This window comes from Anopheles ziemanni, chromosome 2, assembly GCF_943734765.1.
Source record: "Anopheles ziemanni chromosome 2, idAnoZiCoDA_A2_x.2, whole genome shotgun sequence".
In the NCBI taxonomy this organism is placed as follows: domain Eukaryota; kingdom Metazoa; phylum Arthropoda; class Insecta; order Diptera; family Culicidae; genus Anopheles; species Anopheles ziemanni.
Genome location: NC_080705.1, coordinates 69986430 through 70013540, shown reverse-complemented (window position 1 = coordinate 70013540; position 27111 = coordinate 69986430). Strand labels below are relative to the sequence as shown.

Below are 27111 nucleotides of genomic sequence, written 5' to 3'. Positions count from 1 at the left end.
CTTAAAGTAAAACTGTTCAAAATTGTCCTGTTTAAAAAAATTAAACTGTTTCATCTCCACTTATGAAGACACATTTCAGCAATATTGGCCGATTTGCGGTTTAATAAATAACATCAGGCGGAATGCAATGATGATATTCATGCACATGCTTTCGGAAATAAATTAAATGCTAAAATCAATAAAAGAAACCCTAGTTGAATCGTTCGTATTAAAATTATATGGAACTCATTACAATTGAATTGTCAATACGGATTTTATCGATAAATTTTTGGCAATGTGAATGGAAATTTATTATGTGAATGGAAATCGTAAGAACGAGGCAAGTTAAACAAAAAATAATTGGAAATGTGAGTAAAACAAGAATTGCAATTTATCGGTTTGAACTACTGGACACAAAAGAATGTGTTCAATAATAAAAAATACCTTCACTTTAAAAGTAAATTCGTACAAGTTTGCTTACGAACATATTGAACATAGTTTATGTTTCCTCTACGGAAAAGTGTTCTCAAAAAACCCGATAGTCCCAAATAAAAGACACACACAAAAAAAAACAGATGGTGCACCAAAATCCATCCAAAATTGAATCAGGGTACATTTTGTTTCACGCTTTACCGCACATTCACCAGGCCGAAATGGAAAACACGCTCAAAACCGCACTCGATTGCGTGGGATACAAAATAAATTAACTTACGCGTTTAAAAATTAACCCGGGCCCAACTCGGTCACGTATGATTTTGCGCTAGGATTTATTATTCCGCAAACGGTGGCCACCCCCGCCGGTCGCGACCGTTACGACCGGGTGAAGGGAAAATTCAATCGAGAAAGCGCCAAAACTCGAGAAACGCCACGTGGATCGGCGGAAAGGGAACGCGTTTGTAATGTGGCGGTTCGCGTGCGGTGGAACTTACATACCTGCGAACGCAATGCGACGGTGTTCTTCTCGAAACCGGGGACCGGGCCGCCCCGGTCAAATGGTGGGCAGGCACACCTACACCTACACACACACACAAATTTACCCATTCACACAGTAGCCGATCGAGTTCCTATCTCATCCGCGAGAGTTGGAACTGTAGGGACGAAGCAAGGTGGGATGAAGAACGGCGAGCGGGTTACGCGAAAATCTCCTGCCCTGCAAAGAGGGTGAGGACGGGGGGATCGGAAAAGTGTGGCCCGGGAAACCCCCTAGTGCCGTGGCGTTGGCAAGGAACGGTGGAAAATATTTTTCAGCCATAATTCACCATTCGATTCCGCCCCCGGAGGTAATATATTTTGAATAAATAATCTAAAATGTACAAATTTATCATGCACTATTTATTGGTGTGCATGAGCGAGCCGGTGCATACACACACACAGACACACATACGCGCACGCAACAAATGCACACGACGGTGCACGGTTGGCGCACGGGTAGGGAGGATGGAAGGAGTTACGAGAGGGTTTGGAACATGGCGATAGTTTATGCAAAGTCACATAGCGCACCGGCACAAACATCCACATACACACATACACTCATACCTACACAAGGGCTGATCGCGCAGATGAATTTTGGAGAGTGCATTTGCAATATGCATTTCGCTGGAATCAAAGGAAGCGTGAGGGGGGTGGTGGATTGATAACATAACGGGAGGGGAAGGGAAGTGGGAAGTGCACCGCGCAGTCAACAGCGCGAAATCAAACGTGCATTTTGCCGGGAAAGCGTACGGGAAGCTTCGAAAAGGCGCGCATAGGTGCCTGGAAAAACGTGGCCACCCGGAATCGAAAATATCCATTTAAATTTGTCTGGTTGATCCTGCCCTCCCCTCCCCACGACCTTCACCATTTGCTGCCGCTTGCCCTTTTCCGCCATTTTGATGTAATTTTTTTCTCCTAACAACCGGGAAAATAGTCACACACACAGACAAACACACACACACACACAGTCGATGAACTCGCTTGGATTTCGATTTGGAAAATTCCTGTTTTTCGGATGTACATACTAATTTCGAACCGCCCGGAATGCCACCGCAAACCGTTCATTCCGCCCCCCGTGGGTCACCGATGGAAAATGGTGGAAAATGATGGCCCCATGTTTTTTTTTCTTTCATTTTCGCTTAGACCTCCCAAAACTAGGGACGCGGCTGGTTTCTGCATCTAAAACTATTTAAATTATGATCCGTACCAAGCTGGGATGGGAGTGGGGTGGTGGTTTTTCAATAAATGGGAAATTGTGGCTTCCAAGGAGACAGGGGAGTTGTTGCGTGTGGCTGGAAAATGGACACGAATTCCAGTTTTCCACCGCTTCCGAAACCGATTTTCGATCCGATGAGCGGGGACTTCAATAAATCAATATGCTGATGAACAACCGAGCCAAAAGTTGTCTAATCTGAGCGCACCAGCTTTGTGCGGTGTAAATTTTCTCTTATTTCTTTTCTATGAATACATTTTTTAATAGGCTAGTTCCAGTGTTCGGGAAGTGTTTTCAACAAAAAGAACTGTATCACCTGTAAATGGAGATTGGTTTATCTTCGATTATGTTTTTTCCTATGCTATCAATCCTTCGTATCTTTCCTCCATCACTATGAGAACGAGACAGGTGTTGTTCCTACCCTTTGCCGAGTGGAATAGTTTCAATATTATCCTACTCAAAGTTGCACCTAAAAACAACCCACCACACCTTCCACACCAAAACAAACCGAACCCATTAACAGCAACGGACAGCATACGCTTCATTTGTGCAGGTTCGAATCTCTTTTCCTACCGTTACAACAACAAGTTCTCCTCCGCCTGGAAAGAAAAGGAAACATTCCGGGGAAATACAATCGGCATGTAGTAATTGCTTGTGCAGCACACGGTACGGCAGCATTCTACGAACTCAGTTCCGAGTTTCCCAACGGTATGTTTTTGGACCAAACATAATGCTTGGTTTTGTTTTCCCAGAGAGAAAACTATTGATGGTTAGTTTTAACTGCCCCTCCCATTAGTAGGTACTTTTTTCTTTCTCTGGCCCTAGTCTTCGACAAAGAAAAATGGACATTCTCTGGAAGGAGAATGCCGGGTATCCATCTTCCATTGCCAGCAACAGGATGGCGAGGGGCAACAAAAGGAATCGAAAGTGACTCAGGGAGGTAGTTTTAACAAATTAAAACAAAACTCTTCCCTTCAAGGATCGAAGCATCGGTTTTACTTTCTTCCTTCCTTTCCTTTTTCCTTGAAAATGGTCGAATCAAATAGCAGCACACCGTCTACGTCTTTGTGTCGGTGTGGTATAACCTGTATGTTGATGCCAAATGTTATTTTCCACTCCGAACCCGGAGCGTAATGTTTTATCGAAATGTCATAGGAAATATTGAAAACAAAGGAAATTGTCTTGATTTTCGTCTATCGTTTTCGTATAAGATTTATATGATTTTCGATAGACAGATCTGCCACTGACTGATTTTCGATAGACAGATAAAATTGATAGCTTTAAGTAATAGATAAGTTTTGAAACATGATTTTACGAAATTGAAATCGAATCAAAACTCTATTTCGGCATATCTAGACATTTAAAAAAATCCAAAGTTTTAATGCAGGCGTTTAGACCCATCATTGAACTGATGCAAAGGTGTTGAATTTTCGGTGAAAGTTTCGATGAGAGTTTAACTCGTTGTTACATTCCCTTTAAAATTATTTTATTAAGACATTCTTTGCTATTAAACGATGAATTCTTAGAACAATCGTTGGGCGAAATGTTTCTTAAATAAATGATGATCGTATTGGGAGCTTGCTTAAACCGTCGTTTTAAGTTGTTGTTTTTGTTGATAATAACTTTTTTCTGTTATCAACCTCTCTAAACGTTATAACAATAACGTTACACTCACGCCTTAGCTAGAAAGGAATATGGCAAGATTTTGAACATTGTATCCGTCCGTTATTACTCTACTATTTTAAATGAACTTTTTTATAGTTTTTATTTATTTTACATTCGATTTTAGACAAACCCATCCTTATGGCATCGTTACATAAAACAATACAATTATCCTTCTTCTTCTTCTTCTTCTTCTTGGCGTAACGACCTCTTGGTCATGCCTACCCGTTAAGGGCTTACGAGACTTGCTTCCCTGTTGTACGTGGATAGTCAGTCCTCTCGTACAGGGGAGGGTCCGGTCTCGGTCGGGATTCGAATTTATACAATTATCCTTACATTACACTAATTTATTCCAACATTTGCTCAATAGTTGCCTTGATATAATCATATTGTTTTTTCTTTTTGTTTAAACCACTTTGAAGCTTCTTGTTTGATGACCGTAGGAGTCTCAAGTCTATTTCTTTCATGCGCGAAGAAGCTCTGGTAAAGAGAGTTGTATCCTTCTCCTTACTGTGGTTTTCTTCGATGAAATCCAGCAGCTTCGTTAATCCTGCCACCGTATTTTCGGACGCATGATAAGAAATATTGTACTTCCGTGTGAGTTCATGGATTTTGTTCGAGAGGGAAACGTGGCGTATTATTTGCCGCTCCAGCAACTGGACCTCTGTATTTAACATGTCTATTTCCTTCAAAAGCATCGTATTTGGCAGCGAGTCGGGTTGTGTGACTATGGCAGAAAGGTTTCGTGCTGAGGAGATCAGTTCAATGGCATTGCATTGACCGTTAGCTCGAGCCATCTTTTCATAGCTGTTTACTTCAGCTACCTTTCTCATCCACCGATCACGGTAAGGCATTTCCTCTCCACTTGTACAACACAATCCTTGCGGTAGACTCACTCGGGCAGTAGGTTTCCGCTTTGAAGTCGATGCTAACATTGGGTGGGAAACTTCGTAACAAACGCTCCATTTTAACGCAATCCCAGTCGTTATAAGACAAAGTAATATTCTTTAACTTCCACGATGAACTTGGTTGTAGTGCTATTAAACTGTTATGATCGAGGTGTAGCTCTTCCAGCAGATCAAACTGTTTCTGATTGTCTTCTACATATACCAACTCATTAGATGATAAATCAAGAACCTTGAGCGATCTTAGGATATCGCTACTCATGTCGAATGTATACAAGCGATTGTTACCCAGCATAAGGATACTTAATCGTTGCAGTCGCTTGAAATCCTCTGATGTGATGTCCTCAATCTTGTTGTGTGATAGATCGAGAAATTCAAGCACCCTAAACGGGTTCAACCATGCAGTGGTGTTAAGGTTATTGTACGATAACACAAGTCTACATAGTTGATTGTCGTACTGTCCGACCACTTCTTCTTCTTCTTCTTCTTCTTCTTCTTCTTCTTCTTGGCGTAACGACCTCTTGGTCATGCCTGCCCGTTAAGGGCTTACGAGACTTGTTTCCCTGTTGTACGTGGATAGTCAGTCCTCTCGTACAGGGGAGGGTCCGGTCTCGGTTGGGATTCGAACCCACGCCGTCGAGGTGGTGAGCCCCGGCGCTCATGGGCCGATGTTCTAACCGGCGCTACCGCTCGGCTGTCGCGGACCCCCGACCACTTCGTTAATATTATTATGCGAAGCGTACAAATTTTCTATCAACGGCGGAATTTTGAGTTTTTCAAGGTTATTGTTACTAACATCTGCGTATAACAGGCTTCTGGTGCGCGACAGATCAAAGTGAACGAGCTGGTTATTTGTTACATCAACGTGTTCCAATTGAATATTATGATCGAAGTGATGATCCTCTATTCGTTTAAGATTATTGTTTGCGAGGGAAAGTGTTGCTAAATTCTTCGTGTTTTTGAACAATCTATACGGAATGCTGGATAGGTTGTTACCAGTTATGGCTAGGACCTCGAGTGCAACCAGATTATCAAAGACTCCTGGGTCAAGCGATGCGATGTAGTTGAAATCGAGGTAAAGCCACTTGCAAATATATCCACCAATGTTCTTCGTAATACTTGAATAGTAGAGTTCACAAACGTAAGCCTTGTTAGATTGTTAAACTTAGCATTGTAACTGCCGAAGGGTATGTCGAATTGATTCTCGTTAATGAAAACATTGTGAATCATACAATCGTAATATTCGTTTACTCGGACCATACAATACGGTCAAACGTGATAAGGCTTTGGATGAATCATACTTAAGAGATGAGTCGCTAGACCTGCTGAAAATCGCAACCGTTGTTTAAGAATATGTCAGACCAGTCTTATCGCTCCTTGATTTCTATAATAAAGATTAACGGCAATATAATCCCAAACGGTACGTATTGTGTTGAGTTGAGTACTTTCCAATCAGATTCATGAAGCTGAATCACTTTTTGCTTCGTTTTGGAGATCTTTGAAATGAGAGAATCATAAATAAAGGAATAAATAATGAAAGATTCTTTAATGTTAAAGGAACAGACAACTAATGCCCGAAAAAATGGTACGAGACACTTTTTTGCGCTTAATCCACGCCAATGAAAGAATCACCAAGATTCGTACAAGAGTCATGAAAGAATCATTAAAATTTATAAAGATTCATCAATGTTTTAACATTTGAATCGCAAAATTTTCATGAAACAATCTGAATGAATCTTAGGTGATAATTATGAAATTCATATGAACGAATCTCGGCTAAAGATGCATAAGGCCCAACACTAGTAATGAGTAACGTCCAGTTCCATGCGAGGGCAAAGGTAAGGCAGGGGGATAAGTAAGATTAACAGTAATAAACAACAAGGTTTGCTTATGCGATGTTCAAAAAAAAGATTGTAAGTTCCTTGCGGCTTAAATTGAAACCAGGAATGGTACATCAAATTTTTTGAATGATGTAGTAAAACTGATGCAAAATGTTTTCTGGCTCTAGTTCAGGGATCGGCTTACATTTCCCAAATAGAGACAGATGTTTAAAAGGCAACCTTTGTAATGGTATGTCAACTTTCTTAATAGTAAAGTTTCATAAAAAGTGATAAAAGATGAAATATTTAAAATTTGATCGATGAATTTTTTAAACATTTTTATACTCATTTTCGTTGAATTTTTATTTGTTTTTCAACATATAACAGGAACACCTTGTTAATCATTTTTAATCTTAATTTTCATGAAGCATTAACATTTTCTTACGGGCAAGATAAAATCAATTGGTGGGCCGGACTTGCCGACCCCTGCTCTAGTTGATCAAATTAAAATAAAAAAGTATTATCAGTCGTTGAGAAAAGTTGCATCATTCTATTCTGCCCATCAAAAGGCAAAAACAAGTAAGAAGAAATACAGCATAAATTGTCTTGAATTGCATCTACCTCCCCTCCCTCGGAGCAACGCATCCCGAAAAAGATAACGGTTCTACCATTCGGGACCACCTTTTCAACCCCCTCGGGGTCTTGACAAACATGCGTCCTACGCGAAAACCCACCCGAGTGCAACGGCCCAGCGGCCCGGACATGATGAGCTGGGCCCTGTCACTTCGATCCAACTCCCAACGCTGGCCATCCGCGCTCCGCATCCGCAAGAAAGTGTTTGACTTCGAGGCCCCAGCGGCGGGCCGCAAAAAAAATCGAAATCATTTTCTGCGATCCTGTCCACGTTATTGCATACGGTGTGTCCGTGGGTTCCAACACTGCCGAGTCGCCGGACCGTTCGCCGAAATCTTCGGTGCCGAAGGAAATTGCACGATCAGTCACCGGAAAGGATACCCGGCACCAACACGGCCACGAGCGATAGGTCGACCATGTGTGTGTGTATATTATTTTTTTAATCATGCTCAAGACTTGAATGTTCACTTTAACTTCATGCTTGCTGCATGAGTGGAGGGGGATTCAATCCGTGATTTTGCGTACCACCTTGGGCGGAAAGGATTTTTTTTGTGCTCCTCCTTTCTCGCCCTCGCTCGGCTCGTTCCCGCTCGTTGGGCCGCTGTCAAACGAACGCATGAAACCGACCGCATCGGTGGCCCCCGGGGGCAAAACGAACGCCGGTGGAGAGACGGAGCAAATGCAATATATTTGTAAAATTATTTCGCCCAAAGTAGTGCTGGCATGATTTAATGTACCGAAAACGGTCACGGATTTGTACGGCGACGACGACGACCAACACTCACCGGCTCGCAGCTGCTCACCCTGCGGAAGCTGGGCAACGTCGGGTTGGGAAAGGACGCACGGGGACGAAATTCCACCTCCCTCGGGGGAAGCAAAAGGAGTATTAATTATATTTTTGATAACTTGACAACAGAACACGGCGTACTGGAAGTATCTTCGGCCTGGTACCGGAGGGCATTCGGGATGGTTGACTCCACCTCCGAAGACGTCGAGGTTGGTCGGATGGTCAAGTAGGACGTGGAAAGGGTCGTGCCTCCCGTGTTCTCCCTGTCGTTGACACTTAAGGACACTTGCCGATCGTGTCGACCCGCGTACCGCGTACGATCATTATCCATCGAAGTGACGGTTTGCGTATCCATTTTCACTAACTTCTTTCTCCCTTTTCCCGTTCTCTCTTCCGTTTCCCTCGCGGCTCGCCAGAAGGAAATGTAACAGCGACATGGAGCGGGACCGTGATCGTGACCGGGATCGTGAGCGTGATCGCAACGCCGTGACCGAGCGCGACGTGAAACCGCTGGAACCGCGCGATCTGTCCGCGACGCGCCTGTTCACCGCGACGCAGATCAAAATCAGCACCTCGCCCACCACCTCGCCCACCATCTCGAATTCGTCGTCGCCCACGCCCACCCCGCCCATCCCGGCCGGCTCGCCCGCGGTCACCGGCGTCGGCAGCGGGTATCACCACGCGAACCACAAGCAGATCACCGGCATCCCGTGCGTTGCCGCCGCGTCCAAGTACACGGCCCCGGTGCACATCGATGTCGGCGGGACGATCTACACCAGCTCGTTGGAAACTTTAACCAAGTACGTACCAAAGGAGTGACACTACCTGCCGTAATTTGACCTCACGTGTCGACAATAAAACTTCTTTGATAATATGCACCAAATTTATCAAAATTAAATCGTTTAAATCAAAATGTTTAAGTATATTTTTGATAACTTAAGTAAACCGAACACGGATCACAGTAAAAGACCAGATTGATTTGACGCACGTCTAAAATAAAAGTTCCATTAACCCCGAGTTCTTCCAATACCCTTTTGCAAATTGCCTTTTAAACATTCATATCCTATCAAAAGAACTCCCAGCATAGATGGTCTTTCCTTCACCTCGTGCAATGTCTTTTGCATCTAAAGAAAAAACCATGTTCCCCATCTAAAGAAAAAAACCATGTTTCTTTAGATATCCCTTCAGTACTTCGTTCGTTGTCGAAGAGCTTAAAATGTCCTTCTCACCCAGTACTGTCGGGATCCCTGCGTCAATCTCAACAAAGTGTTTGCGCCTCTTCTGTTGGTTATCTTTAACAGATCCATTCTTGGCTCCTTCCCGACCAGTTGGAAGTCCGCCTGGTTAATTCCAATCCACATAAAGCATGATCACAAAGTATGACATCTCAATACTCTGTTCCCCATCCCAAGTACTAGAATCCATTATCCACTCTTCTATTCTTCCTGTTATCGTAAGCCACCTATCTCCTCGCCAACATGGTTACTTCCTGTGACATTATGTGTCGTAATATAGTCCGCTTTCAAAAACATGGGTTTCGGCCACCGGATTTTATTTATATGGACTTTAAAACAGTTTGCGATAGTGTTCCCTACGACTTATTAGTGGCCAAACTTGAAAACCTTGGAGTAGGGAGCCACCTGCTCTCTTGGTTGGTGTCCTACCTATATGGAAGATCCTATAAGGTCAGAGTGCTCTCCAGTTGATTCTGAATCCTCTATTGACTTTTCGGGAGTACCTCAAGGTGGTGTTCTTAGTCCTCTTTTGTTTGCTATTTATTAATGATTGAGATTTACTTCTATCCTTCTTTATGATGGTTTTCTACTCTACGCCGATGACTTCTAAATATTTCTTCCTGTGGCATCGTTTCTTGATTGTTGCTTGCTCCAAAACATGCTCAACTCTTCAGAGTTGAGTCCTTTTAACCCTTTCCACTCGAGCGGCGCCGATACGGCGCCCAGCAGTAGCGTAGCACCAACTCGAGCGGCGCTGCTACGGCGCCAAGCCGGTTGAAGCTGGTAAGCCGATCAAGTCTTACTCAATTTGCAGTTCTTAATCCATGCGCTTCAACGTTCAAAGTGACATTTTTATATTTACGATGAGTTAATGAATAAACTACATAATTATAAACTTATTTTACGTTATTTGCAGCTTTTTCAAATATGTGGCAACATCTAATAGGACATGTCAAAAACGCATTGCTTGCATGGAAACTGCCTAAGCTTGATATATTCGAAAATTCTGTTGGGTTTATGCAAATGCATGCTTGTTTACAATTGACACTCTTCAACTCTGATTATATACCGGACCATCCTTTCATTATTTCGTCATGGTTCATGGCAATAAGTTTTATAGGATGCAGTAAAATTATCCGTTATTGACCGGTTGCAATTTAGTACTTGTCGATCTTTGAGGAAATTTGATGAAGTCTATAGAATTTTTGTTTAAATATGAAGGGAACCCTTGAAGATTCTGGCCCCCTTGCGAGCTCGGGGCCCACCGCGGGCGCTTAGTCCCAGCACCGTTAAATCCGCCTCTGCGTTTACCAATTTGGTCAATTTCGCCTCGAGTTGCTGGTTCGCGCAGGCGAAAATGCTTTCGAGCGCAAAGGGTTAACGTTTGGAATGTCCTTGTTTATTCCATTTGAAATAGTTATTAAATTGGGAAGATTCTTCTCCAACCTGATGAAGTAGCATCCACATAAATTGAGGGTGCGATGGAGAGCCTTCCATCATGTAGTCAACATGTTGCAATGTGTCTTTCGATTGTTACTTCTTTTAGGTCGCTCTTGTGAGTTTTAATAAATTTTATGCATAAAAAGATCTCATAGTAGATGCTATCAAACTCTAGCAATAAAAAAAATATAAAAAGTAATAGTTTTGGTACGTAAAAATGATTTAAATACGAAAAAATCGGAAAGAAAAATCCTTTGCACAAATTTGAATGAAATCTTGGAGACACAATGTATAAAAGCAGTTTATTAGAATTGCATGAATTAACCCAACGTCAAATTTGACATTATAAACTCATCAAGACTGTACAGATTAAATTATTACGATACGCTTTGACGTGATTATGTGTGGTATGTTAATACGGTTTCAATCGATCACCTGTCCCTACAGATATCCCGACTCGCGGCTAGCGAAACTGTTCAACGGCTGCATCCCGATCGTGCTGGACTCGCTGAAGCAGCACTACTTCATCGACCGCGATGGGGGCATGTTCCGCCACATACTCAACTTTATGCGCAACTCCAAGCTGCTGGTGTCGGAGGACTTTCCCGACCTCGAGCTGCTCCTGGAGGAGGCCAAGTATTTCGATATTGTTCGTGAGTATAACAATGCGTTCCTGGGTGGCATAGATTCGGTGTGTTGTCGGATGGGAAACTGATTCGCTTTGTTTTTCTTTTCCTCTCTCCAGCTATGATCAAACAGATAGAGCATCTCAAAAAGGAACGCCAACGCAGCGGGAACGGCATCCCGCCCTTCGGGGGCAGCCGGAGCAAGTGCAAGGCCGGGGCGCAGGACACGACGAACCACGACGTGGTGGCGCTGCACGTTTCGCCCGACCTCGGCGAGCGCATCCTGATCTCGGCCGAGCGTGCCGTCCTGGACGAGGTGTTCCCCGAGACGAACCAGGCAATTCTGGACGCCCGGACCGGCGCCGCCTGGAACCAGTTCGACGGCCGGCAGGTGATACGGTTCCCGCTCAATGGCTACTGCAAGCTGAACTCCATCCAGGTGCTGACCCGGCTACTGAACGCCGGCTTCAGCGTCGAGGCCAGCACGGGCGGGGGCGTCGAGTCGCAGCAGTTCTCCGAGTATCTGCTGATTCGCAAAAGTTCGATGTGATAAAATCCATTTGCCATGCTGCCCTGCCCAGGCAAGGCTGGCCGTTCGTCGTACGGGAGGTCCGCTACCTTCAGGATCCCACGCACCTGCTCGATCGCACCGTTCACGAATGGGACAGATCGCAATAGCAGCCGGGATCGTGATCGCCATGATCGTTACATTTAAAGTCTAAACCCCCACGCATAGTGAAGTCTGCTAAGAACGGCTCAATTTTAACAATGTTCTCCTTCCGCAAGACGGACGTCGTATCACTGTATCATTGTCCCGAGGCCGCTTCAGAAAAAGGCCCGCAAATGTCACAACCATACACACACACATGCATTCCTTCCCATTCATCAGAACCATCCTCCCAGGACAAACATATGAAATACGTACGCAAATATTCGATGTAAGTAAGAACCCGATGTAAGTGAAACTTAGCATAAAATCTAGTTAATTATATTAGTAGCGGTATCCCTCACATACATTTATGTTACCTCTTGTAATTCGTAAGTAATTCTCGGAGCTCTAGAGCCGTAAATAAAGTGACGAAAAAACATTTAAACAATAAAATCTAACCCAACATTGGCCGAAAAGCGTTTGCTGCATTGTTTCGTTTACGGTGAGATTGATTCTTCTAGCATAAGGAGGGCGAAGAAGAAAATCAAAAGGGTAAAAATAAAACGACTTAATTCTCCCAACCACACGCTGAGAGTAGAGCCACACATAATGCCACCGGGAGGGGTTTCAAATTCTCATCCGAAATAGAGTATGCTGCTCCGGCATGATCATCCGGCGAGAGGTATCAAGTCCGCGGACACTCTCCGGGAAGCACCGTCCGGAAAGAACAGGTTTCTCAACGCGACGATCCGCCGGAGACGGTTCTGTTATTGTTCGCGATCGCATAATTGAAGCTGCAGTCGAAGCGGTTGGATCGTTCCTTCGCGTCTGTGTCGATCACCGTGATTAGCCCCGATGGGAAAGGTTATCAGCAACTGGCGGGGATTTTTCTGCGTATTCGTTGGACTACTGCTCCCAGCTGGGCCAGCGCATAGTGTACCCATTGAAGGTAAAAGTATCCACGGTCTATTGCATCGACTGTAGCTGTAGAGAAATTTGCTTCCGATCGGTCGGTTTTAGGATGTGGCGTGCGTAAGCTGGACGCCATCGGGTTGATAGTGAAAGGACAGGATGCCCGTCCGGGTGACTGGCCGTGGCATGTTGCCATTTACGATGGGAAAAATACAAAAACTCCAACGTACGCGTGCGGTGGCTCGATCATAAGCGAGTACTTCGTACTTACCGGTAACGTATGGCGTAATAAATATTTCCTGGTGGAATATAGTATTGTAATATTATTTTTTTTCCAGCCGCACATTGCTTTCAGGAGCCGAATCCGGTTAGATACTCCTTTAAAACGGGCGTACATCTCCTCAACTCTGACATTGATACGATCAATTACGCACTGTTTGAGATCATCATCCATCCAAAGTTCGACCGGAAGCTCTACAACGACATCGCACTACTACGGCCGGAAAATAAGATCGTGTTCAAGAGTACCAACGTGTGGCCGATCTGCCTTTGGTCGGAGGAAGCGAATGTGATTAATGTGCTTCAAGTGTCGGGGATTTCGGTCGGCTTCGGATTCAACGAAAACCACGAGGTCAGCAATCTCCTGCAGCAGGCGGCAATGAATCTGACCGCAAGACAGCGCTGCATAGAGATGATGCCCGATCATCTGGACTATCTGGCGCAGGATGAGGGCAAAATCTGCGCCGTCGGCAAGGAGAGCGGATCGAGTGTATGCTCCGGTGACAGTGGCGGTGGGCTTTACTACGCGAACGATAAAGTTTGGTACTTGCGCGGCATTGTAAGTGCAGGTGCAAGAAAGGACCTTGGCAATGGGCAAACGTCCTGCGATACGTCACTGCCAGCCACCTACACGGACGTGGCGAAGTACAGACCCTGGATCGACGCACACGAGAAGATTCTTGACGAACGGAACCTCCTGAAGGATGACTCGTGCGGTGAGGTGCGGAACGACAACATTACGGATGAAGGCAAGAAACCGATCTTCAACCAGTATCCGTGGAATGCCCTGTTGGAGTTCCGAGAGGCCGGTAAACCGCAAACTCATCTGGTGTGCAGTGGAGTACTGATACACCCTCGGTATGTGCTGACCGTAGGGCACTGTCTGGATGGAATTTTAAGAGGTTTTTCGCTGTAGGTATCATAACCAACCCGTTTGGTACTAACCAACAACAACTTCTCATCTCGAACTATTCTTCTTTTCAGTGCATCGGTACGCCTCGGAGAGTTCAACCTACGCACAACGAATGACACAGATCCCGCAGTGCCTGGAGAAGCAACTACAACACAATCTGTTGACGTCGAAACGTACTATCGTCATCCGAAAATAAACCAACCCATGTACAGCAACGATTGGGCACTCGTCAAGCTGAAGCACGATGCCTCACTGTCCAAGCACAACATCCGCACCATCTGTCTCCCCAGTCTGGACGACTTTAAAGAGACAAGCCTAACACTGACCGGCTGGAAGCGAAATAAGTTCGTCTTTCCGAAGCTCGAGCGAGACACGATGAATCTGAGCTCGCCGGTCCAATGTCGGGATGAGTATAAGAAACTCGGCATCAATCTACCGGCCACCGATGATATGGTTTGTGCGTTCCACAAGGATCAACCGAAGGCCAATTGCAACAACTACGCCACGGGATCGCCCCTGCAGTACATAAAGGTGGTCGACAAGAAGCCCCGCTACTTCCTGGCCGGACTGATGGTGCTCAATTTTCCGTTCTGCCGTATGAATGGGTCGGAAGTGTTCGTCAGCCTTACTGGGGCCTCCGAGTGGATTAAGAAAACGGTGATCGGATGAAGCTGCGCAAGATCGCAGCTCTTTTATGTTGTACCAAAACATCCTACTCATAATTAAGTTTTTAGAAAATTATTCGAAATACACATCAGTGTCGGCGAGCTTAGAATTGAGTCTTGTTATTTTATAGGACTTAATGTTCTTGCACAAAACATAAAAGTGTTTCAGTTATCAGATCACTTGTTCGTTTGTCTATTTTGGGTGAAAAACTTAGTTAAAAGACTCGAAGAGTTATTCTAATATTAGTCGTACCGTAACGTTGCCCACAAAACAAACGGTGCCTTTGATAATTTGATGATGTAATTTTACCTTATCCAGTTAGAACTGCTTTATTTTGTTAATAAAGAAAATTAATTTATTATTTTTTATTTAGGTAAATTCAACTAATTGATTATGTTGCTATATGATCCGACATTCTCATTCCTCTTGCTATGTGATACGATAGCTGTACTTAAAGTCGTAATTCAAAGTTATGCACTTTGACATACTTTACTTCGATTGAGTGATTTTTTTAATTGACAATGTATTTTATTCAGAAATAATAATGTTTGGTGATGTACAGTTTTTTTAACATAATTAAATGCTACACCGTTTTACCAATCACATCATCCACATCCTTGGCAACAGCGATCGTGTGATTGATCGGAATAGCTTCATATATGATAGCTTCATATATATGCGCCTTGTTGTTGTAAATTCACACTTACGCGTAAATACTGCTCTGCTACTACTCCAATCAAATGTTGTTATAAAAAATTACAAATGGCATAATAAGGAGGTTCATTTAATTGTTTCAATGTATCGACTTAGCTGACTGACGAGTGTTGCACCATTTACTGTGCCGTCTCACAATGTCAGTAAGAGGAATTCACTACGCTACTGGTATACTGGTGAATTTGATTCGGATGTGTTTTTCTTCTTGATAGAGATAATTTTGTCCAATTCGTTAAAGAAAGCATCGAAATGTATACGTTTCATCTTGACAAGAGCAAACTGGAGAAGCCAAAAAACTCGGATACAGAAGAAGCAATGAAGGAAACAACAGTAGCCACGGGTCGGAACAACAACTTTCTTTCGTTCCATGTAGGATAGTTCTTGGATCGTGTTAAGGAATCGAACTTTCGATGTTGATCATCGAAACTCCCACTCCCACACTCCATAACAACGGTCTATTAGACTAAAGGAAGGAACACAAACTAATCAAACTTACATATTCAAATTTATTATTCAGTATCCCTTACAAATGTTCCTCTCACTTGCTTGATTTTGTTTGCTTCATGTGGTTGAAAATAAAATGCATAAAATGTTTCATTATTCCTCACGAGCAGATTGGGCATAGAGAATGGATCGAATTAGTTTCCAGTGAAGATAAAGTGCTCCAACGAGGAGAACCTTTCGAATGCATTCAATTCCAGGCTCGTAAGATTGTTGTTCGAAATGTCCAGATGGGTAAGATTCTCTTGAGTGTTGATTCCATCCGATATTATCTGTTGTACGCGACTGTTCGATACGTTCAGCTTGCGAAGATCCTGCAGCTTCGTAGAGATAGTGCCAATGTCCAGCTCGTTAAAGTAGTTGAAGGAGACATCCAGATCGACCAGAGATTTGAACTGCACAAAATTGTTAAAGTTGTTGAACCGATTGCGTTGGGCGGAAAGCTGGGTAAGAGCGCTGAATAAGCCGCTCGTTTGATTAACTTCGATCGCGGACAGTTGGTTGTCAGCTGCTGATAAAATCCCAAGGGTTGGTGAGATTTTCAGCGACATAAGGCCGTTTCCATCTATGTTGAGGTTTTTCAGTGTGTCCTGGAAGTCTGTGGTCGTCAGATCGAAGCTCACGAACTTGTTGTATGCCAGATTTAGTGTGTCAATTCGCAACAAGTTGCTGAACAGGCGAGGGTGAAGAGTGCTTAACTTGTTGTAGCCGAGGAAGATGCTCTTCAACCGCAAAGCTCCATCGAAAACGCCAGGATCCAACTGTTCGATAGCATTGTGCTCCAATGAAAGGCTTTCTAGAAAGAACAGATTATGGAAGATTCCATTTGGCAGTGTAGATAGTTGATTACTGCTCAGATCCAGGGTGATCAGTTGGTCAAGACTATCAAAAATGCCAATCGAAAGGTTAGTAACCTTTATATTTTGTAGCTTCAGAGTCGCGAGTCTGCTGGTTTCCTGGAACAAATCTTTGTCTAACGTTTTCAACGGATTGCTTGAAAGATCCAAATAGTTCAGTTTAAACACAGAATCAAATACTTTCGGCTCCAACGTGGTCAGGTTGTTGTTTGATAGCGTCAGCTCCAGAAGCCATGGGACATCTTTGAAGAAACGTGTGGGAAGCGTCGATAGGTCGTTGTTGTTTGATATCGTTAAAACTTCTAATGAGATAGAACAGGCCTGGAAGAAATCTGCTGGCAAGCTGGAAAATCGGGAGCCCTGCATGTACAGCTTCTTGAGCGATGTTTTATTACTCAGAAAATTATTGGGAACTATCCAACTATCCGCAGAAATCGAAAGTTCCTCCAGTTGATTGAACTTATTTAAACCACTCAAATCTTCAATGCTCACTCCATTATTGTCGTTTAAGTAGAATCCTGTCAACCCACTAATGCCATCCAAATTGTTAGCTGTAATTTCGGAAATTGTGTTTCCAGATAGATCCAGAGTGTCCAGTATGGATAGGTTTTCAATAGAATCGTTGCCGAGGCTGCTCAGGCCTGTGTTTTTCAGCGACAACAGTCCCCATTTATGATTTACAATTTCAAACAAGCCATTTGTAATATGATTAATAGGATTTCCGTCCAAACGGAGGCTCTCCATACCAGGTACAAAGCTGTTTTCTAATGGTCCAGTTAGTCGGTTCTCCGCTAAATTCAATTCTTGCAAGTTGGTTCCAGCAAATGTACCCTCCGGAATGTTCGTAATGCGGTTCTTTTCGAGGTCTAATAACCCCAAGTGTGGATATTGTGTTACAGAAATGTGTTCAATCTCGTTATTTGACAGGTACAGTCGAGACAAAGACCGCCATTCGATATCAACAGTGGTTGAACTGATTTTGTTGTTTCTCAGAGACAATGTTTTCAGTGACGACAGTTTCGTTATTCCGTTCGGGATGGCCTCCAGATGATTATTATCCATATTCAGCTCTTCAAGATTTGTCACTCCCAGAAAAAGATCTTCCGATAGGTTGCGGAGCCGATTGTTGGACATGTCGAGCTTGGCTAGATTTTCGAGCGACAACGAAATGTTTTGCAGACGATTCCCACTGAGGTTGAGGTTTCCCAACTGTTTTAAACAGTTGAATGCTTCGGGGGGCACATGACTAAGCTTGTTTCCCTTGAGCGTTACGGTCACCAATAGTTCATGCGCGCACAAAACACCCTCATCGATCGTCCTGATTTCATTACCATCCAAATCGAGTAACCACAGTTGTTTCAATCCTTCCAGAGAGCGGTTTGATAAAGCTTTGATATGATTGTTGCTTAGCTTAAGTGTCCAAACGGATTCGAGTTCCCGGAACGTGCCATCATCTATGGACGATATACCGATATTTTTTAGTCCAAGTATTCTCAGCTTCGTTAAATGATCAAATGTGCCGGGTTTGATGTGACGTAGATCGTTGTCAGCCAACCGCAAGTACTCCAACTCGGTCAGGCTGTTAAACAAAGTCACATGTAATGTTTTTAACCGGTTGGAATCCAACATCAATGATAGTAAGCTTCTCAATGTCTTAAAAGTGTCAGGATCAAGATGAGTAATTGCGTTATTGCTCAGGAACATTCTTTGAAGATTAACTGTATCACGAAATAATTTTTTGGGCAGTTCTTGCAACAAATTATTTCCCAAGTCCAGATAAGTGAGCAGACGGAGCGATGAGAATGTTTCCGGTGAGAGAGTCTTCAGATTGTTCGAGTTCAAATTCATATGGTCCAACTTTACCAATGGCTTGAACACTTCCGGATCGATTGAAGTGATCCGATTCCCTTGCAAATCGAGATTTATAAGCTGCGGTGTACCAACGAAGGCTTTGTTGCTGAGATTTTCGATGTCGTTCTTATTCAGGTAAAGCTCTTCCAACGATAGCAGATCGTCGAACAGATGTTCCTCCAGATTCCTGATGCGATTTTGAATCAAAGATATCCGTTGCAGATTTCTTAGGCCAGCGAACAGCTTGGGAGGAAGTTTTCGTATGTTGTTTTTATCCAAATCAATGTCTTCCAACCTCGACAATCCTTGGAAGGTGGACTCGCCGATAGTGGCGATCTGATTGCTCCGAATTCGGATGATTATCAAACTTGTTGCATTCGCAAACGGATTACGGTCCAGTTCCTTGATGAGGTTTTCATCCAAGACGAGCCTTTGCAACGCATGCGCCTGACCAAATGTATCTGGATGTATGGCCAACACACCCGATCTAGATGCGGTCAATTCGTTTATTCTGTTACCATTTTCACCATCGAAAAGCGATGTCGGAATTGTAGGCAAACTCGAATCATAAAACTCCACACTAATAAGCCCATCTTCAGCAGTCAGAGCAAATTTTGTCGATTTTCCATCCGTGATGACTTCATCCCGTTTTACCTCAAAGCGACACTCATTATCAGAACACTCGTACAAAGGTTTTGCCAAACTGATTGTGACGTAAACGAACACAAAAATAACTATCAGTGTGCTAGAGAAAGGGGAAGGAAAACAGAAAACATGTTTAATTATTTAATTCAAAAATCACTTCTACACATAGCTTATTCAATCCACAAAACTACCTTGCTCTTGCAAAGCCCATTTTCACACAGAACGATCTGCTTCTACTCGCTACCAGATCGGAACTGATACGTCTTAACCGTTGAATATGACCATTACACCTAGTATTCGCGAACGGACACAAAAACTAGAACAACCGTATCAAGAAGCTGCTAAGGTTACAGCATCATTATCGTTCGTTTTGGCAAGGTCAAATGACCGCCTTAACCCACACATCACATATTCTATGTAAATCGAAATCGGTATCATATGCAACAAAGAATCGTATGCCATTCCGATTCCAAATATACTGATTTCATATTAAATTCATACAACTTTCGACGACTTGTGTTTGTGTTGTGATGTTGTATGTGGCTTTTACGTCCAACTACTAACTGATTATATTGCATTGGGCTAACAAAGATTACTTAATTTGTCCTTCGATGAAAGAATCCGGAATGCGGCCGCCTGAGGAAACATACCCGAAGATACACGAAGAAATCGTTTTACAGAAATGACTAACAGAATCGAGCAACATTTGTGGAGGCTCGGTTATAAGCGAGTATTTTGTGTTTTCTGGTTCAGTTTTTGGCAAAAACTTGATGGAAACTCACAGACAGTTATTCCGATACGTGTGATATTTTGTGTAACAGCTGTCGTCTGCTTCATGGAAAACTATCCATTGCTGTATTTCTTTTAGGCCGGAGTAATCCGCCTGCTCAATAATACTACTCGAAATGTGAGCAATTATGATGCGGCTGAAATCATCCCCTATCCTAAGTATATTCTGGAAGTCATTAACAACATTGCATTGATCCGTCCTGCGGGACCGCTGGGCTCTCGTTCCCTGTTTTGCTTTTTTATGGGCTTTACTTTTCTGTTCATTTAACTTTTATGAATCTTTGTCGCTCATGAATCTCTTTTTAAAAGATTCATGAATCTCAAAAACGAAACAAAGAATCAGCCTGCGTCATGAATCTGGACCGGAATTACACAACTCTAGTTTCGAGCCTTCAATGGAGATCCCCAGCGCTGGCGGGGTGATTCTCTAATCGACGACTGTCCCTGACTCCATCATTCTCCATCGTACAACACACTCAAACATAAACAAAAACGCGCTGAGAAAACACAAAACATAACGAAGTGTTTTGCTGAAGCCTTTCAATTAAAGCGATAAAATAAAAAAGTCAAAGCAATATTTAATATATTTGTTGAGCTAGGTGTAAGTGCCTAGAAAATTTATTTGGACTTATCGTAAACAGGAAAAATTCACAAAAATCATTAAATCCCGCTTGCACGTTTGCTCCACAAGAAAACGACGAGAATCTTCGTTGAGCGTTAAAAAAAAAGATGCCATATGAATATATGCTCTGATTCCATAATTTTAATCAATGTCTCTCCTGCGAGAACTCTCCGCCTAACGAATATTCAAATCTCGTTTTTGCAGTTCATCTAAGAACGCAGGCCTCAGTCGCGAAGTCAACGTGGTGCCGAATAGACGTGGTAAAGTAGTGCGCGATCGTGTGTTCAATTTGTTCGTGTCCAAAGGTTTCAGCTGATGGGAAAGGTTATCATCGAGCGCTGGGGAATCCCCAGTTTGCTCCTTCTACTCATGGTCGCAACGCCAGCCCGAGCACAAACCGGTATAGTAATCATTGGCGTATGTCTGTTGGAAGAAATCGTACAATACCAAAACATGTCCAAATTCTCCAACGTTCAAAGAATGCGGAATACGGCAACTCGACCCCACACTGCTGGTGTACGGAGGAACTACCTCACTGCCGGGAGAATGGCCATGGCATGTTGCGCTCTTCAGGAAACAGCTCGAAAGACCGGAGTATCTTTGTGGAGGCTCGATTATTAGCGAACATTTTGTGCTTTCAGGTAAAGTCCTTCATTTAAATTTAGTGACAAAACTAAGACATAAGAGTAACTTGTTTTTCAGCTGCCCACTGCTTCGGGGAGAAACATCCCTATATGTATTTTTTCAAAGCCGGAGTAATCCAACTATACAATGATACCAATCGTAACGTGAGTCATTATGATCTTGCCGAAATCATCATCCATCCGAAGTATGACGCAGGAAAATTCATCAACGACATTGCCTTGGTCCGTCCCGATCGAACGATAGCCTTTTCAACGGGAAAAATACTACCAATTTGCTTATGGCCGGAGAAAGATTCGAGCCTGCTGGAAATGTTGCTAAAAAAATCGGTTGGAATCGCAGCTGGATTTGGAAAAACGGAGGGAGAAGAATTCAGTGAATTTTTGCAGCATACAAACATAACCGTCTTCCCCAGAAATGAGTGTACAAAGCTTTTGACAAAAACCAACCGATTCCTGCAGGAGGATGAGAATAAGATATGTGGTATCGGAGAAAAATCCACCGTGTGTCAAGGGGACAGTGGTGGTGGGCTGTACATTTCGGTAAAACCCGACGACGGCGTTACATGGTTCCTGAAAGGGCTGGTCAGTTTTTCACCGCGAAAAGACCACGAGAGTGGCATGGTCAGTGCCTGTGATCCCGATCTTCCCGCTTTCTACACCGACGTAGCGAAGTTCAGGGGCTGGATCGACGAGCGTGATAAGATTATCGGCGAGCAGAACCTTCTCAAGCAGTCGAGTTGTGGTGCTGTGAGGAAAAATAATTACACCAACGAGATCGAACAGGCGGTGGTCAATCAGTATCCGTGGAACGTGCTTCTAGAGTACACGCGTACGAGAAAGGATTCCACTGAGCAGCTTCTTACCTGCAGCGGAGTGTTGGTACATCCTCGCTATGTGCTGACTGTGGGACATTGCGCCACAGGCATGTTGAGCAAGTACAAACTGTGAGTGTTCACTTCTGTCACTTTATGTTTTGTTAGATACACTAATCTTTTAAATATATTTATTTCTTTTTAAGGACATCGGTACGTGTCGGTGAATTCAACATCAATACGCCGGAGGACTTGGACGCATCGGTACCAGCCAAAAGTTTCACATCACAATCTGTCGACATTGAAAAGGTCCTTCCTCACCCGCAAATGAATAATCCGCTGTACAGCAATGATTTGGCGCTTATCAAACTCAAGCACGAAGCCGGTACGGGCAAAGAGAACGTCCTTCCAATCTGTCTGCCCAGTGTGGACGAATACAAGGAGGAGGGCGTGACGTTGACCGGCTGGAAGCGGAGCAAACGGCTCTTCCCGAAGCTCGAGCAGGACGCGATGAACATTTCCTCGGCCGCCCAGTGCCAAAACCAGTACAGTGCGCTCCAGCTGGACCTTCCCTCGGCCGACGATATGCTCTGCGCTCAGTACAAAAGTCGCGCGAAGGGCCGCTGTCACAACTACGCCGCCGGATCGCCGCTGCAGTACATCAAGGTGGTCGACCAGAAGCCCCGCTACTTCCTGGCCGGACTGATGATGTTCAGCTTACCGCACTGCCGACCGAACGCCACCGAGGTGTTCGTGAGCCTTGTTGGGTCCACCAAGTGGATCAAAAACACCATCCTCATCTCCTAGAAGCCATTCGACAGTGTAAGAAAAGCGATTAAATAAAACAGGAGCATCTGTTGAAGCATACGACAACATACATGTCTCTGAAAATCATAGGAAAAAACATATTTCGTCATCTTCCAAATGCAAATGCAAATTTTCAGCTGCAACTGATTGGTTGCGCGAACCGGGAATTTGAAGGTCAAATTTTCAACGAGGCAGAGGTCATCGAACCGAATACGTATGACTACAGTATGTCCCATAAAAAAATGCGAAAATCGGTACCTTAGATTCAAATAATTTTTTTCAAACAAAATAATCAAACAAATTGTAATTTAAGGAAGGGAATCGTTTTTTAAGCCTTAAATGATTACATTAATAATTTGGTATACCATTTTTCTTGATCGCCCGCCTCGAATCAGTTTTCGAGATCCACGCCTTGGCAATTGTAGCTGTCAGGGATCCAACGATGGTGCTAGAACGTTCACAGGCTTTAACCTGAGCATGTGCCCATGTTGTTTAATCCAAAGGATTCAAGTCCGGACTGGTGGGAGGTGAAATGTAATTGCCCAAAATTCCATGTTTTTATTCAGCCATAGTTGAGTCCTTTTTGAAGTACGTCACGAGGCTGAAACCTATTGAAAAATGATGTGTTTTTGTGCTCCAAAGTTTGCTTTTATCCATGGCAGAACGTGGTCCTACAAAATGTTCATATTACCTCGGTATTAAATTTTAATTCAGCTTTGATGAATGCTGATGGCATTTTAAAGCTATTGGGCGAAATGGTCTCAAAATCTATGACTCCGGCCGAAAGTTTGGTTATAAACTTGATTTTCAGGGTCTTTGGAACATCCTCAATCTTCTTGGGTGTTATAAGCCTGTCTGTACGTGTGTTAGACACGGGATCGACGAAGGACATTTTTTCATCAGAGAATACGACGACGGTATTCTTTTGTTTTGATGTTGACACCAAACGTGTCGAGAACTCCAGCCGTAGTTGTTTGATTCGGTCTGTTACAAGGTGACGCTTTACTCTGACTCTGGACGAACATTTCAAGTCATGTTTGATCAACCGATGCATGGTAGATTTTGAAATATCGGCTTCCTTAGCCGATTTCCTAATCGATCTGCTACGATTTTGTCTCACTCAACCTCTCATTGATCTGATGCCCTTTGGCGTGCGAGTGGACCGTGAATGGCCACTTCCTGGCATCATGGGATGTGGTCCATCAAGGGGTGATCGTTGGATACGGTAAACAGAAGCCAGGTGGCATCCCGCGATCGATACAATTTGTTTTACGGGCATTTGGGCGAGCAGTAAACTAATCACAATGTATTAACGTACATTTTTCTCAACTTTATTATTCGAGAATCACTTCTTTGGTTACATCTTCTCATAGTATACTACCAGATGATTACACACACACATGACCACCGTAAAAATAACGTTTTAAGTTACCCAAAAAAGCATTGAAAATTTTCGCATTTTTTTATGGGACATACTGTACTGCTAGCGCCCTCTAGTAAGGGGGATATTGAAATAATGCTTTCAAAACCTTCCGCTAGACGACGGTCTTAAGGTCAAGTTTTCCGGTTCGCCCGGTTCACCCAAGGTTTAGACAGATAGCCCAAGGTACAGAAAACACCGTTTTGGTTTTTAACTTTTGAATTTTCAATCACAATTTTCCGTTTATTTCAAACAGTTTCCTTTGCGAAGTGTTCCTATTAATTATTAATTCAAATGAAATCAACCCCGATGGGAGATTGAGAACCGATGGCGTCCATTGACCAGTTCGTCGGACGTACAGCTTCAGGTAATGGTTTGTGTAAGATAAGAAACCATGGTAAAAGAAGTTATCCACTTTCCATTCTGCAACATGCTTATTTTACTTGGGTTTAAAAAAAATGGATGAAAAATGGTTTATTGGGATCCTTTGATGACGTTGCCCGTGTGTTGTATAGACTAAATCTTCCCTGCTAGTGTCCTACAACTCCCGATCGATGGAGCCTCCGATGGGATTTTATGGCGCGGGGACAGAAGAGTCATAGGCGGGTTAGGCGTTCTAGAGGCTCCAAGCAACTATAATTTGAAGTACACATGTATTCATCATACATTTGTTTAGTTTTAAAAGTCATAAAGTTTCAATCATTAACAATACGGCAACGTCCGTCATACCTCAATAAATAAATAAAATTTCAATCAAGATTTAGATTCAACTAAAATTCACTTCAATTTTTTATTCAATGGAATTTTTCTTTTATTTTGCTTATTTCTTGCGATATCATCAAAAACAATCGAAGAAAATGCATGGCATCATTTTCTATCAAGAAAATAAAAAATGATTTTTTTTTTACTTTTCAATAAAATTGCTTTCAGTCAAAATCACGAGATGGCGACGATTGGTTTCGTTCTCTTCATCAAAACTCAATTCTGATAATTCAGGTATACAATTCTTACATTTTCATATTCTGTTTTTACTTTTATTTCGAAGTAAATTCTTAAACTCGTCACGCATTTGAAAAGTCACGGAACTGTGTGGCGAAATAATTTCAGGATTGAAATTTAAAATAAAACAATGCGTAAAAAGTTGCAGCTGCTTAATTAGCTTACCCTATGATCCACCTGAGAAGAACTAACCTCTGCTACGCACAGATGGACGGTCGTGAAGGAGGAGGAGTATGCTGCGCCATCAATTGAAGATTTTACACAAAACGATCAAATTATACTACCAATTTTTGTGATACATACTAGAAAACAAAATTGACTTTGATAAGGTTCGATCACATTCAATGTTTTTGCAGAGAAAGAGAGAGATTTCATTTGAATGATATTTTTATTACGAAGAATAATTAAAAAACAACTTGTTGTTCTACTTTTTAAGATTAAGCATACAAACTTTTCTATTTGGAGTGGAATATTATAAATGGGGCTTTCCGGTTGCACCTGTGTTCGGTTCAAGATAACGTTCGGTTATGTAAAGGAAACAGCTACAAGCATTGAAATAACATGCCTTTGGTTAAAAAGGAAAAAACAAGGTTTTAAAAATTTGGTAATGATTACAAAAAAAAACTTCAAAACCCACCTTTACCTAGGAAATTCAACCTTTTCAGTAAATATGCTACCACCGCCCGCAGCTTGCAGTATTACATGACCCACAGCTATGGTACATATCAATGGGATATAAAAAAGACGCTAAAAGACAAGAGACATAGTTTTTTCAAATATCACATAAAATTGTTGCGTCACTTGGCTGCATGCAGTGATGGTTGAAAAACAATTGAAATGTTAAGAAAAAACATTTAAAAAATTAAAGTGTCCGCTTGATTCTTCAACCTTATCCCATTGTGAGCTCTGCGGAGGCTGCCATCCCAAAGATTGCAATTAATACTTCCAAGATAATGTTATAATTTTGATGGAAAATTTAAATTTCCCGGCGCATTCATTGCTGAAAAAAAAAGCTCCCAACTATTGCAAAGCTTTCGTTTGTGTAATTCGAACATCCAAACGTGCTCGTTGCACTGTAATGCGATGCAATGCGAGGAGTTATTTTGTACCTGTACCTTCGCTTTACCCATTCTGGTAGGCACATTTTTCCGGTGGACCTGATGGCGGGAAAGCTCGAATTCTCTGGAAACATTTCCGAAAATCTCACCCTTGTACGCAGCGTGCCGTGAGGATTACAAACACGGGAGGGTAAAATTCCTCCGATTCACCGGCGAAGCAGCATTCCTCCCCGAATGGATGCACCCATCGGCACCACACGTGAAATGTGCATTCCATACGTCCACGTGCCTGTGCCGATGTTTGTGCGTGCACGTTCGAATGGAGTCCGATTGTGTGTGGATTGTTGTGTTCGTCCATTTTCTCAAAGCGTCAGCCGCAAAAGGACGCCATTTCGCCGTACACTCGGTACGGGTCGGGTAGCCTTCGGGGGCGGAAGAATAATTTTCCAACCCTCTTCACCCCTCCTTCTCCCTTCCTTCACCCGTGTTGTTTGGGAGCTTCCGAAAGTGGACGCTTTGACGGCAAACAGAAAGACAAAAAAAAAGCGTCCGTCCGTACGACGCACGCCCGGCATGCAGCCGGTAAACCGAGAGGAAAGCCCGGAGGAATGGGGTTTTCCCGGGAGGGTGGCTTGCTGCTGGTTGTCCTGGCAGCGCGGGCCCGTAATAAAACCGGCAAGCATCGCAAGCCGTATTCGGAA

General features: G+C 43.2%; 5 protein-coding genes across 5 annotated transcripts; 3 read left to right on the top strand and 2 right to left on the bottom strand.

Annotated features, from left to right (window-relative positions):
* Window positions 1–4666: 4666 nt before the first annotated feature.
* LOC131294211 (leucine-rich repeat transmembrane neuronal protein 4-like) lies at window positions 4667–8326 on the bottom strand. Its single transcript, XM_058322257.1, has 3 exons — window positions 8136–8326; window positions 5706–5849; window positions 4667–5168 (listed from the first exon to the last, which is right to left on the bottom strand). Exons 1-3 carry the CDS (start codon window positions 8324–8326, stop codon window positions 4667–4669), a joined length of 837 nt encoding a protein of 278 aa, XP_058178240.1.
* A 68-nt stretch (window positions 8327–8394) lies between these two features.
* Window positions 8395–11822, top strand: LOC131283153 (BTB/POZ domain-containing protein Tiwaz). The gene is made up of 3 exons (XM_058312732.1): window positions 8395–8771; window positions 11094–11299; window positions 11392–11822. The coding sequence occupies exons 1-3, from the start codon at window positions 8407–8409 to the stop codon at window positions 11820–11822; spliced, it is 1002 nt and encodes a 333-aa protein (XP_058168715.1). The 5' UTR covers window positions 8395–8406.
* A 954-nt stretch (window positions 11823–12776) lies between these two features.
* Window positions 12777–14709, top strand: LOC131294210 (CUB and peptidase domain-containing protein 1-like). The gene is made up of 4 exons (XM_058322256.1): window positions 12777–12870; window positions 12942–13106; window positions 13172–14024; window positions 14097–14709. Exons 1-4 carry the CDS (start codon window positions 12777–12779, stop codon window positions 14692–14694), a joined length of 1710 nt encoding a protein of 569 aa, XP_058178239.1. The 3' UTR covers window positions 14695–14709.
* Window positions 14710–16043: 1334 nt separating this feature from the next.
* Window positions 16044–19470, bottom strand: LOC131294209 (protein artichoke-like). Its single transcript, XM_058322254.1, has 3 exons — window positions 19451–19470; window positions 17510–19359; window positions 16044–17404 (listed from the first exon to the last, which is right to left on the bottom strand). The coding sequence occupies exons 1-3, from the start codon at window positions 19468–19470 to the stop codon at window positions 16044–16046; spliced, it is 3231 nt and encodes a 1076-aa protein (XP_058178237.1).
* Window positions 19471–21932: 2462 nt separating this feature from the next.
* LOC131294208 (serine protease easter-like) lies at window positions 21933–22933 on the top strand. Its single transcript, XM_058322253.1, has 2 exons — window positions 21933–22258; window positions 22333–22933. Exons 1-2 carry the CDS (start codon window positions 21933–21935, stop codon window positions 22931–22933), a joined length of 927 nt encoding a protein of 308 aa, XP_058178236.1.
* The last annotated feature ends 4178 nt before the right edge of the window (window positions 22934–27111 follow it).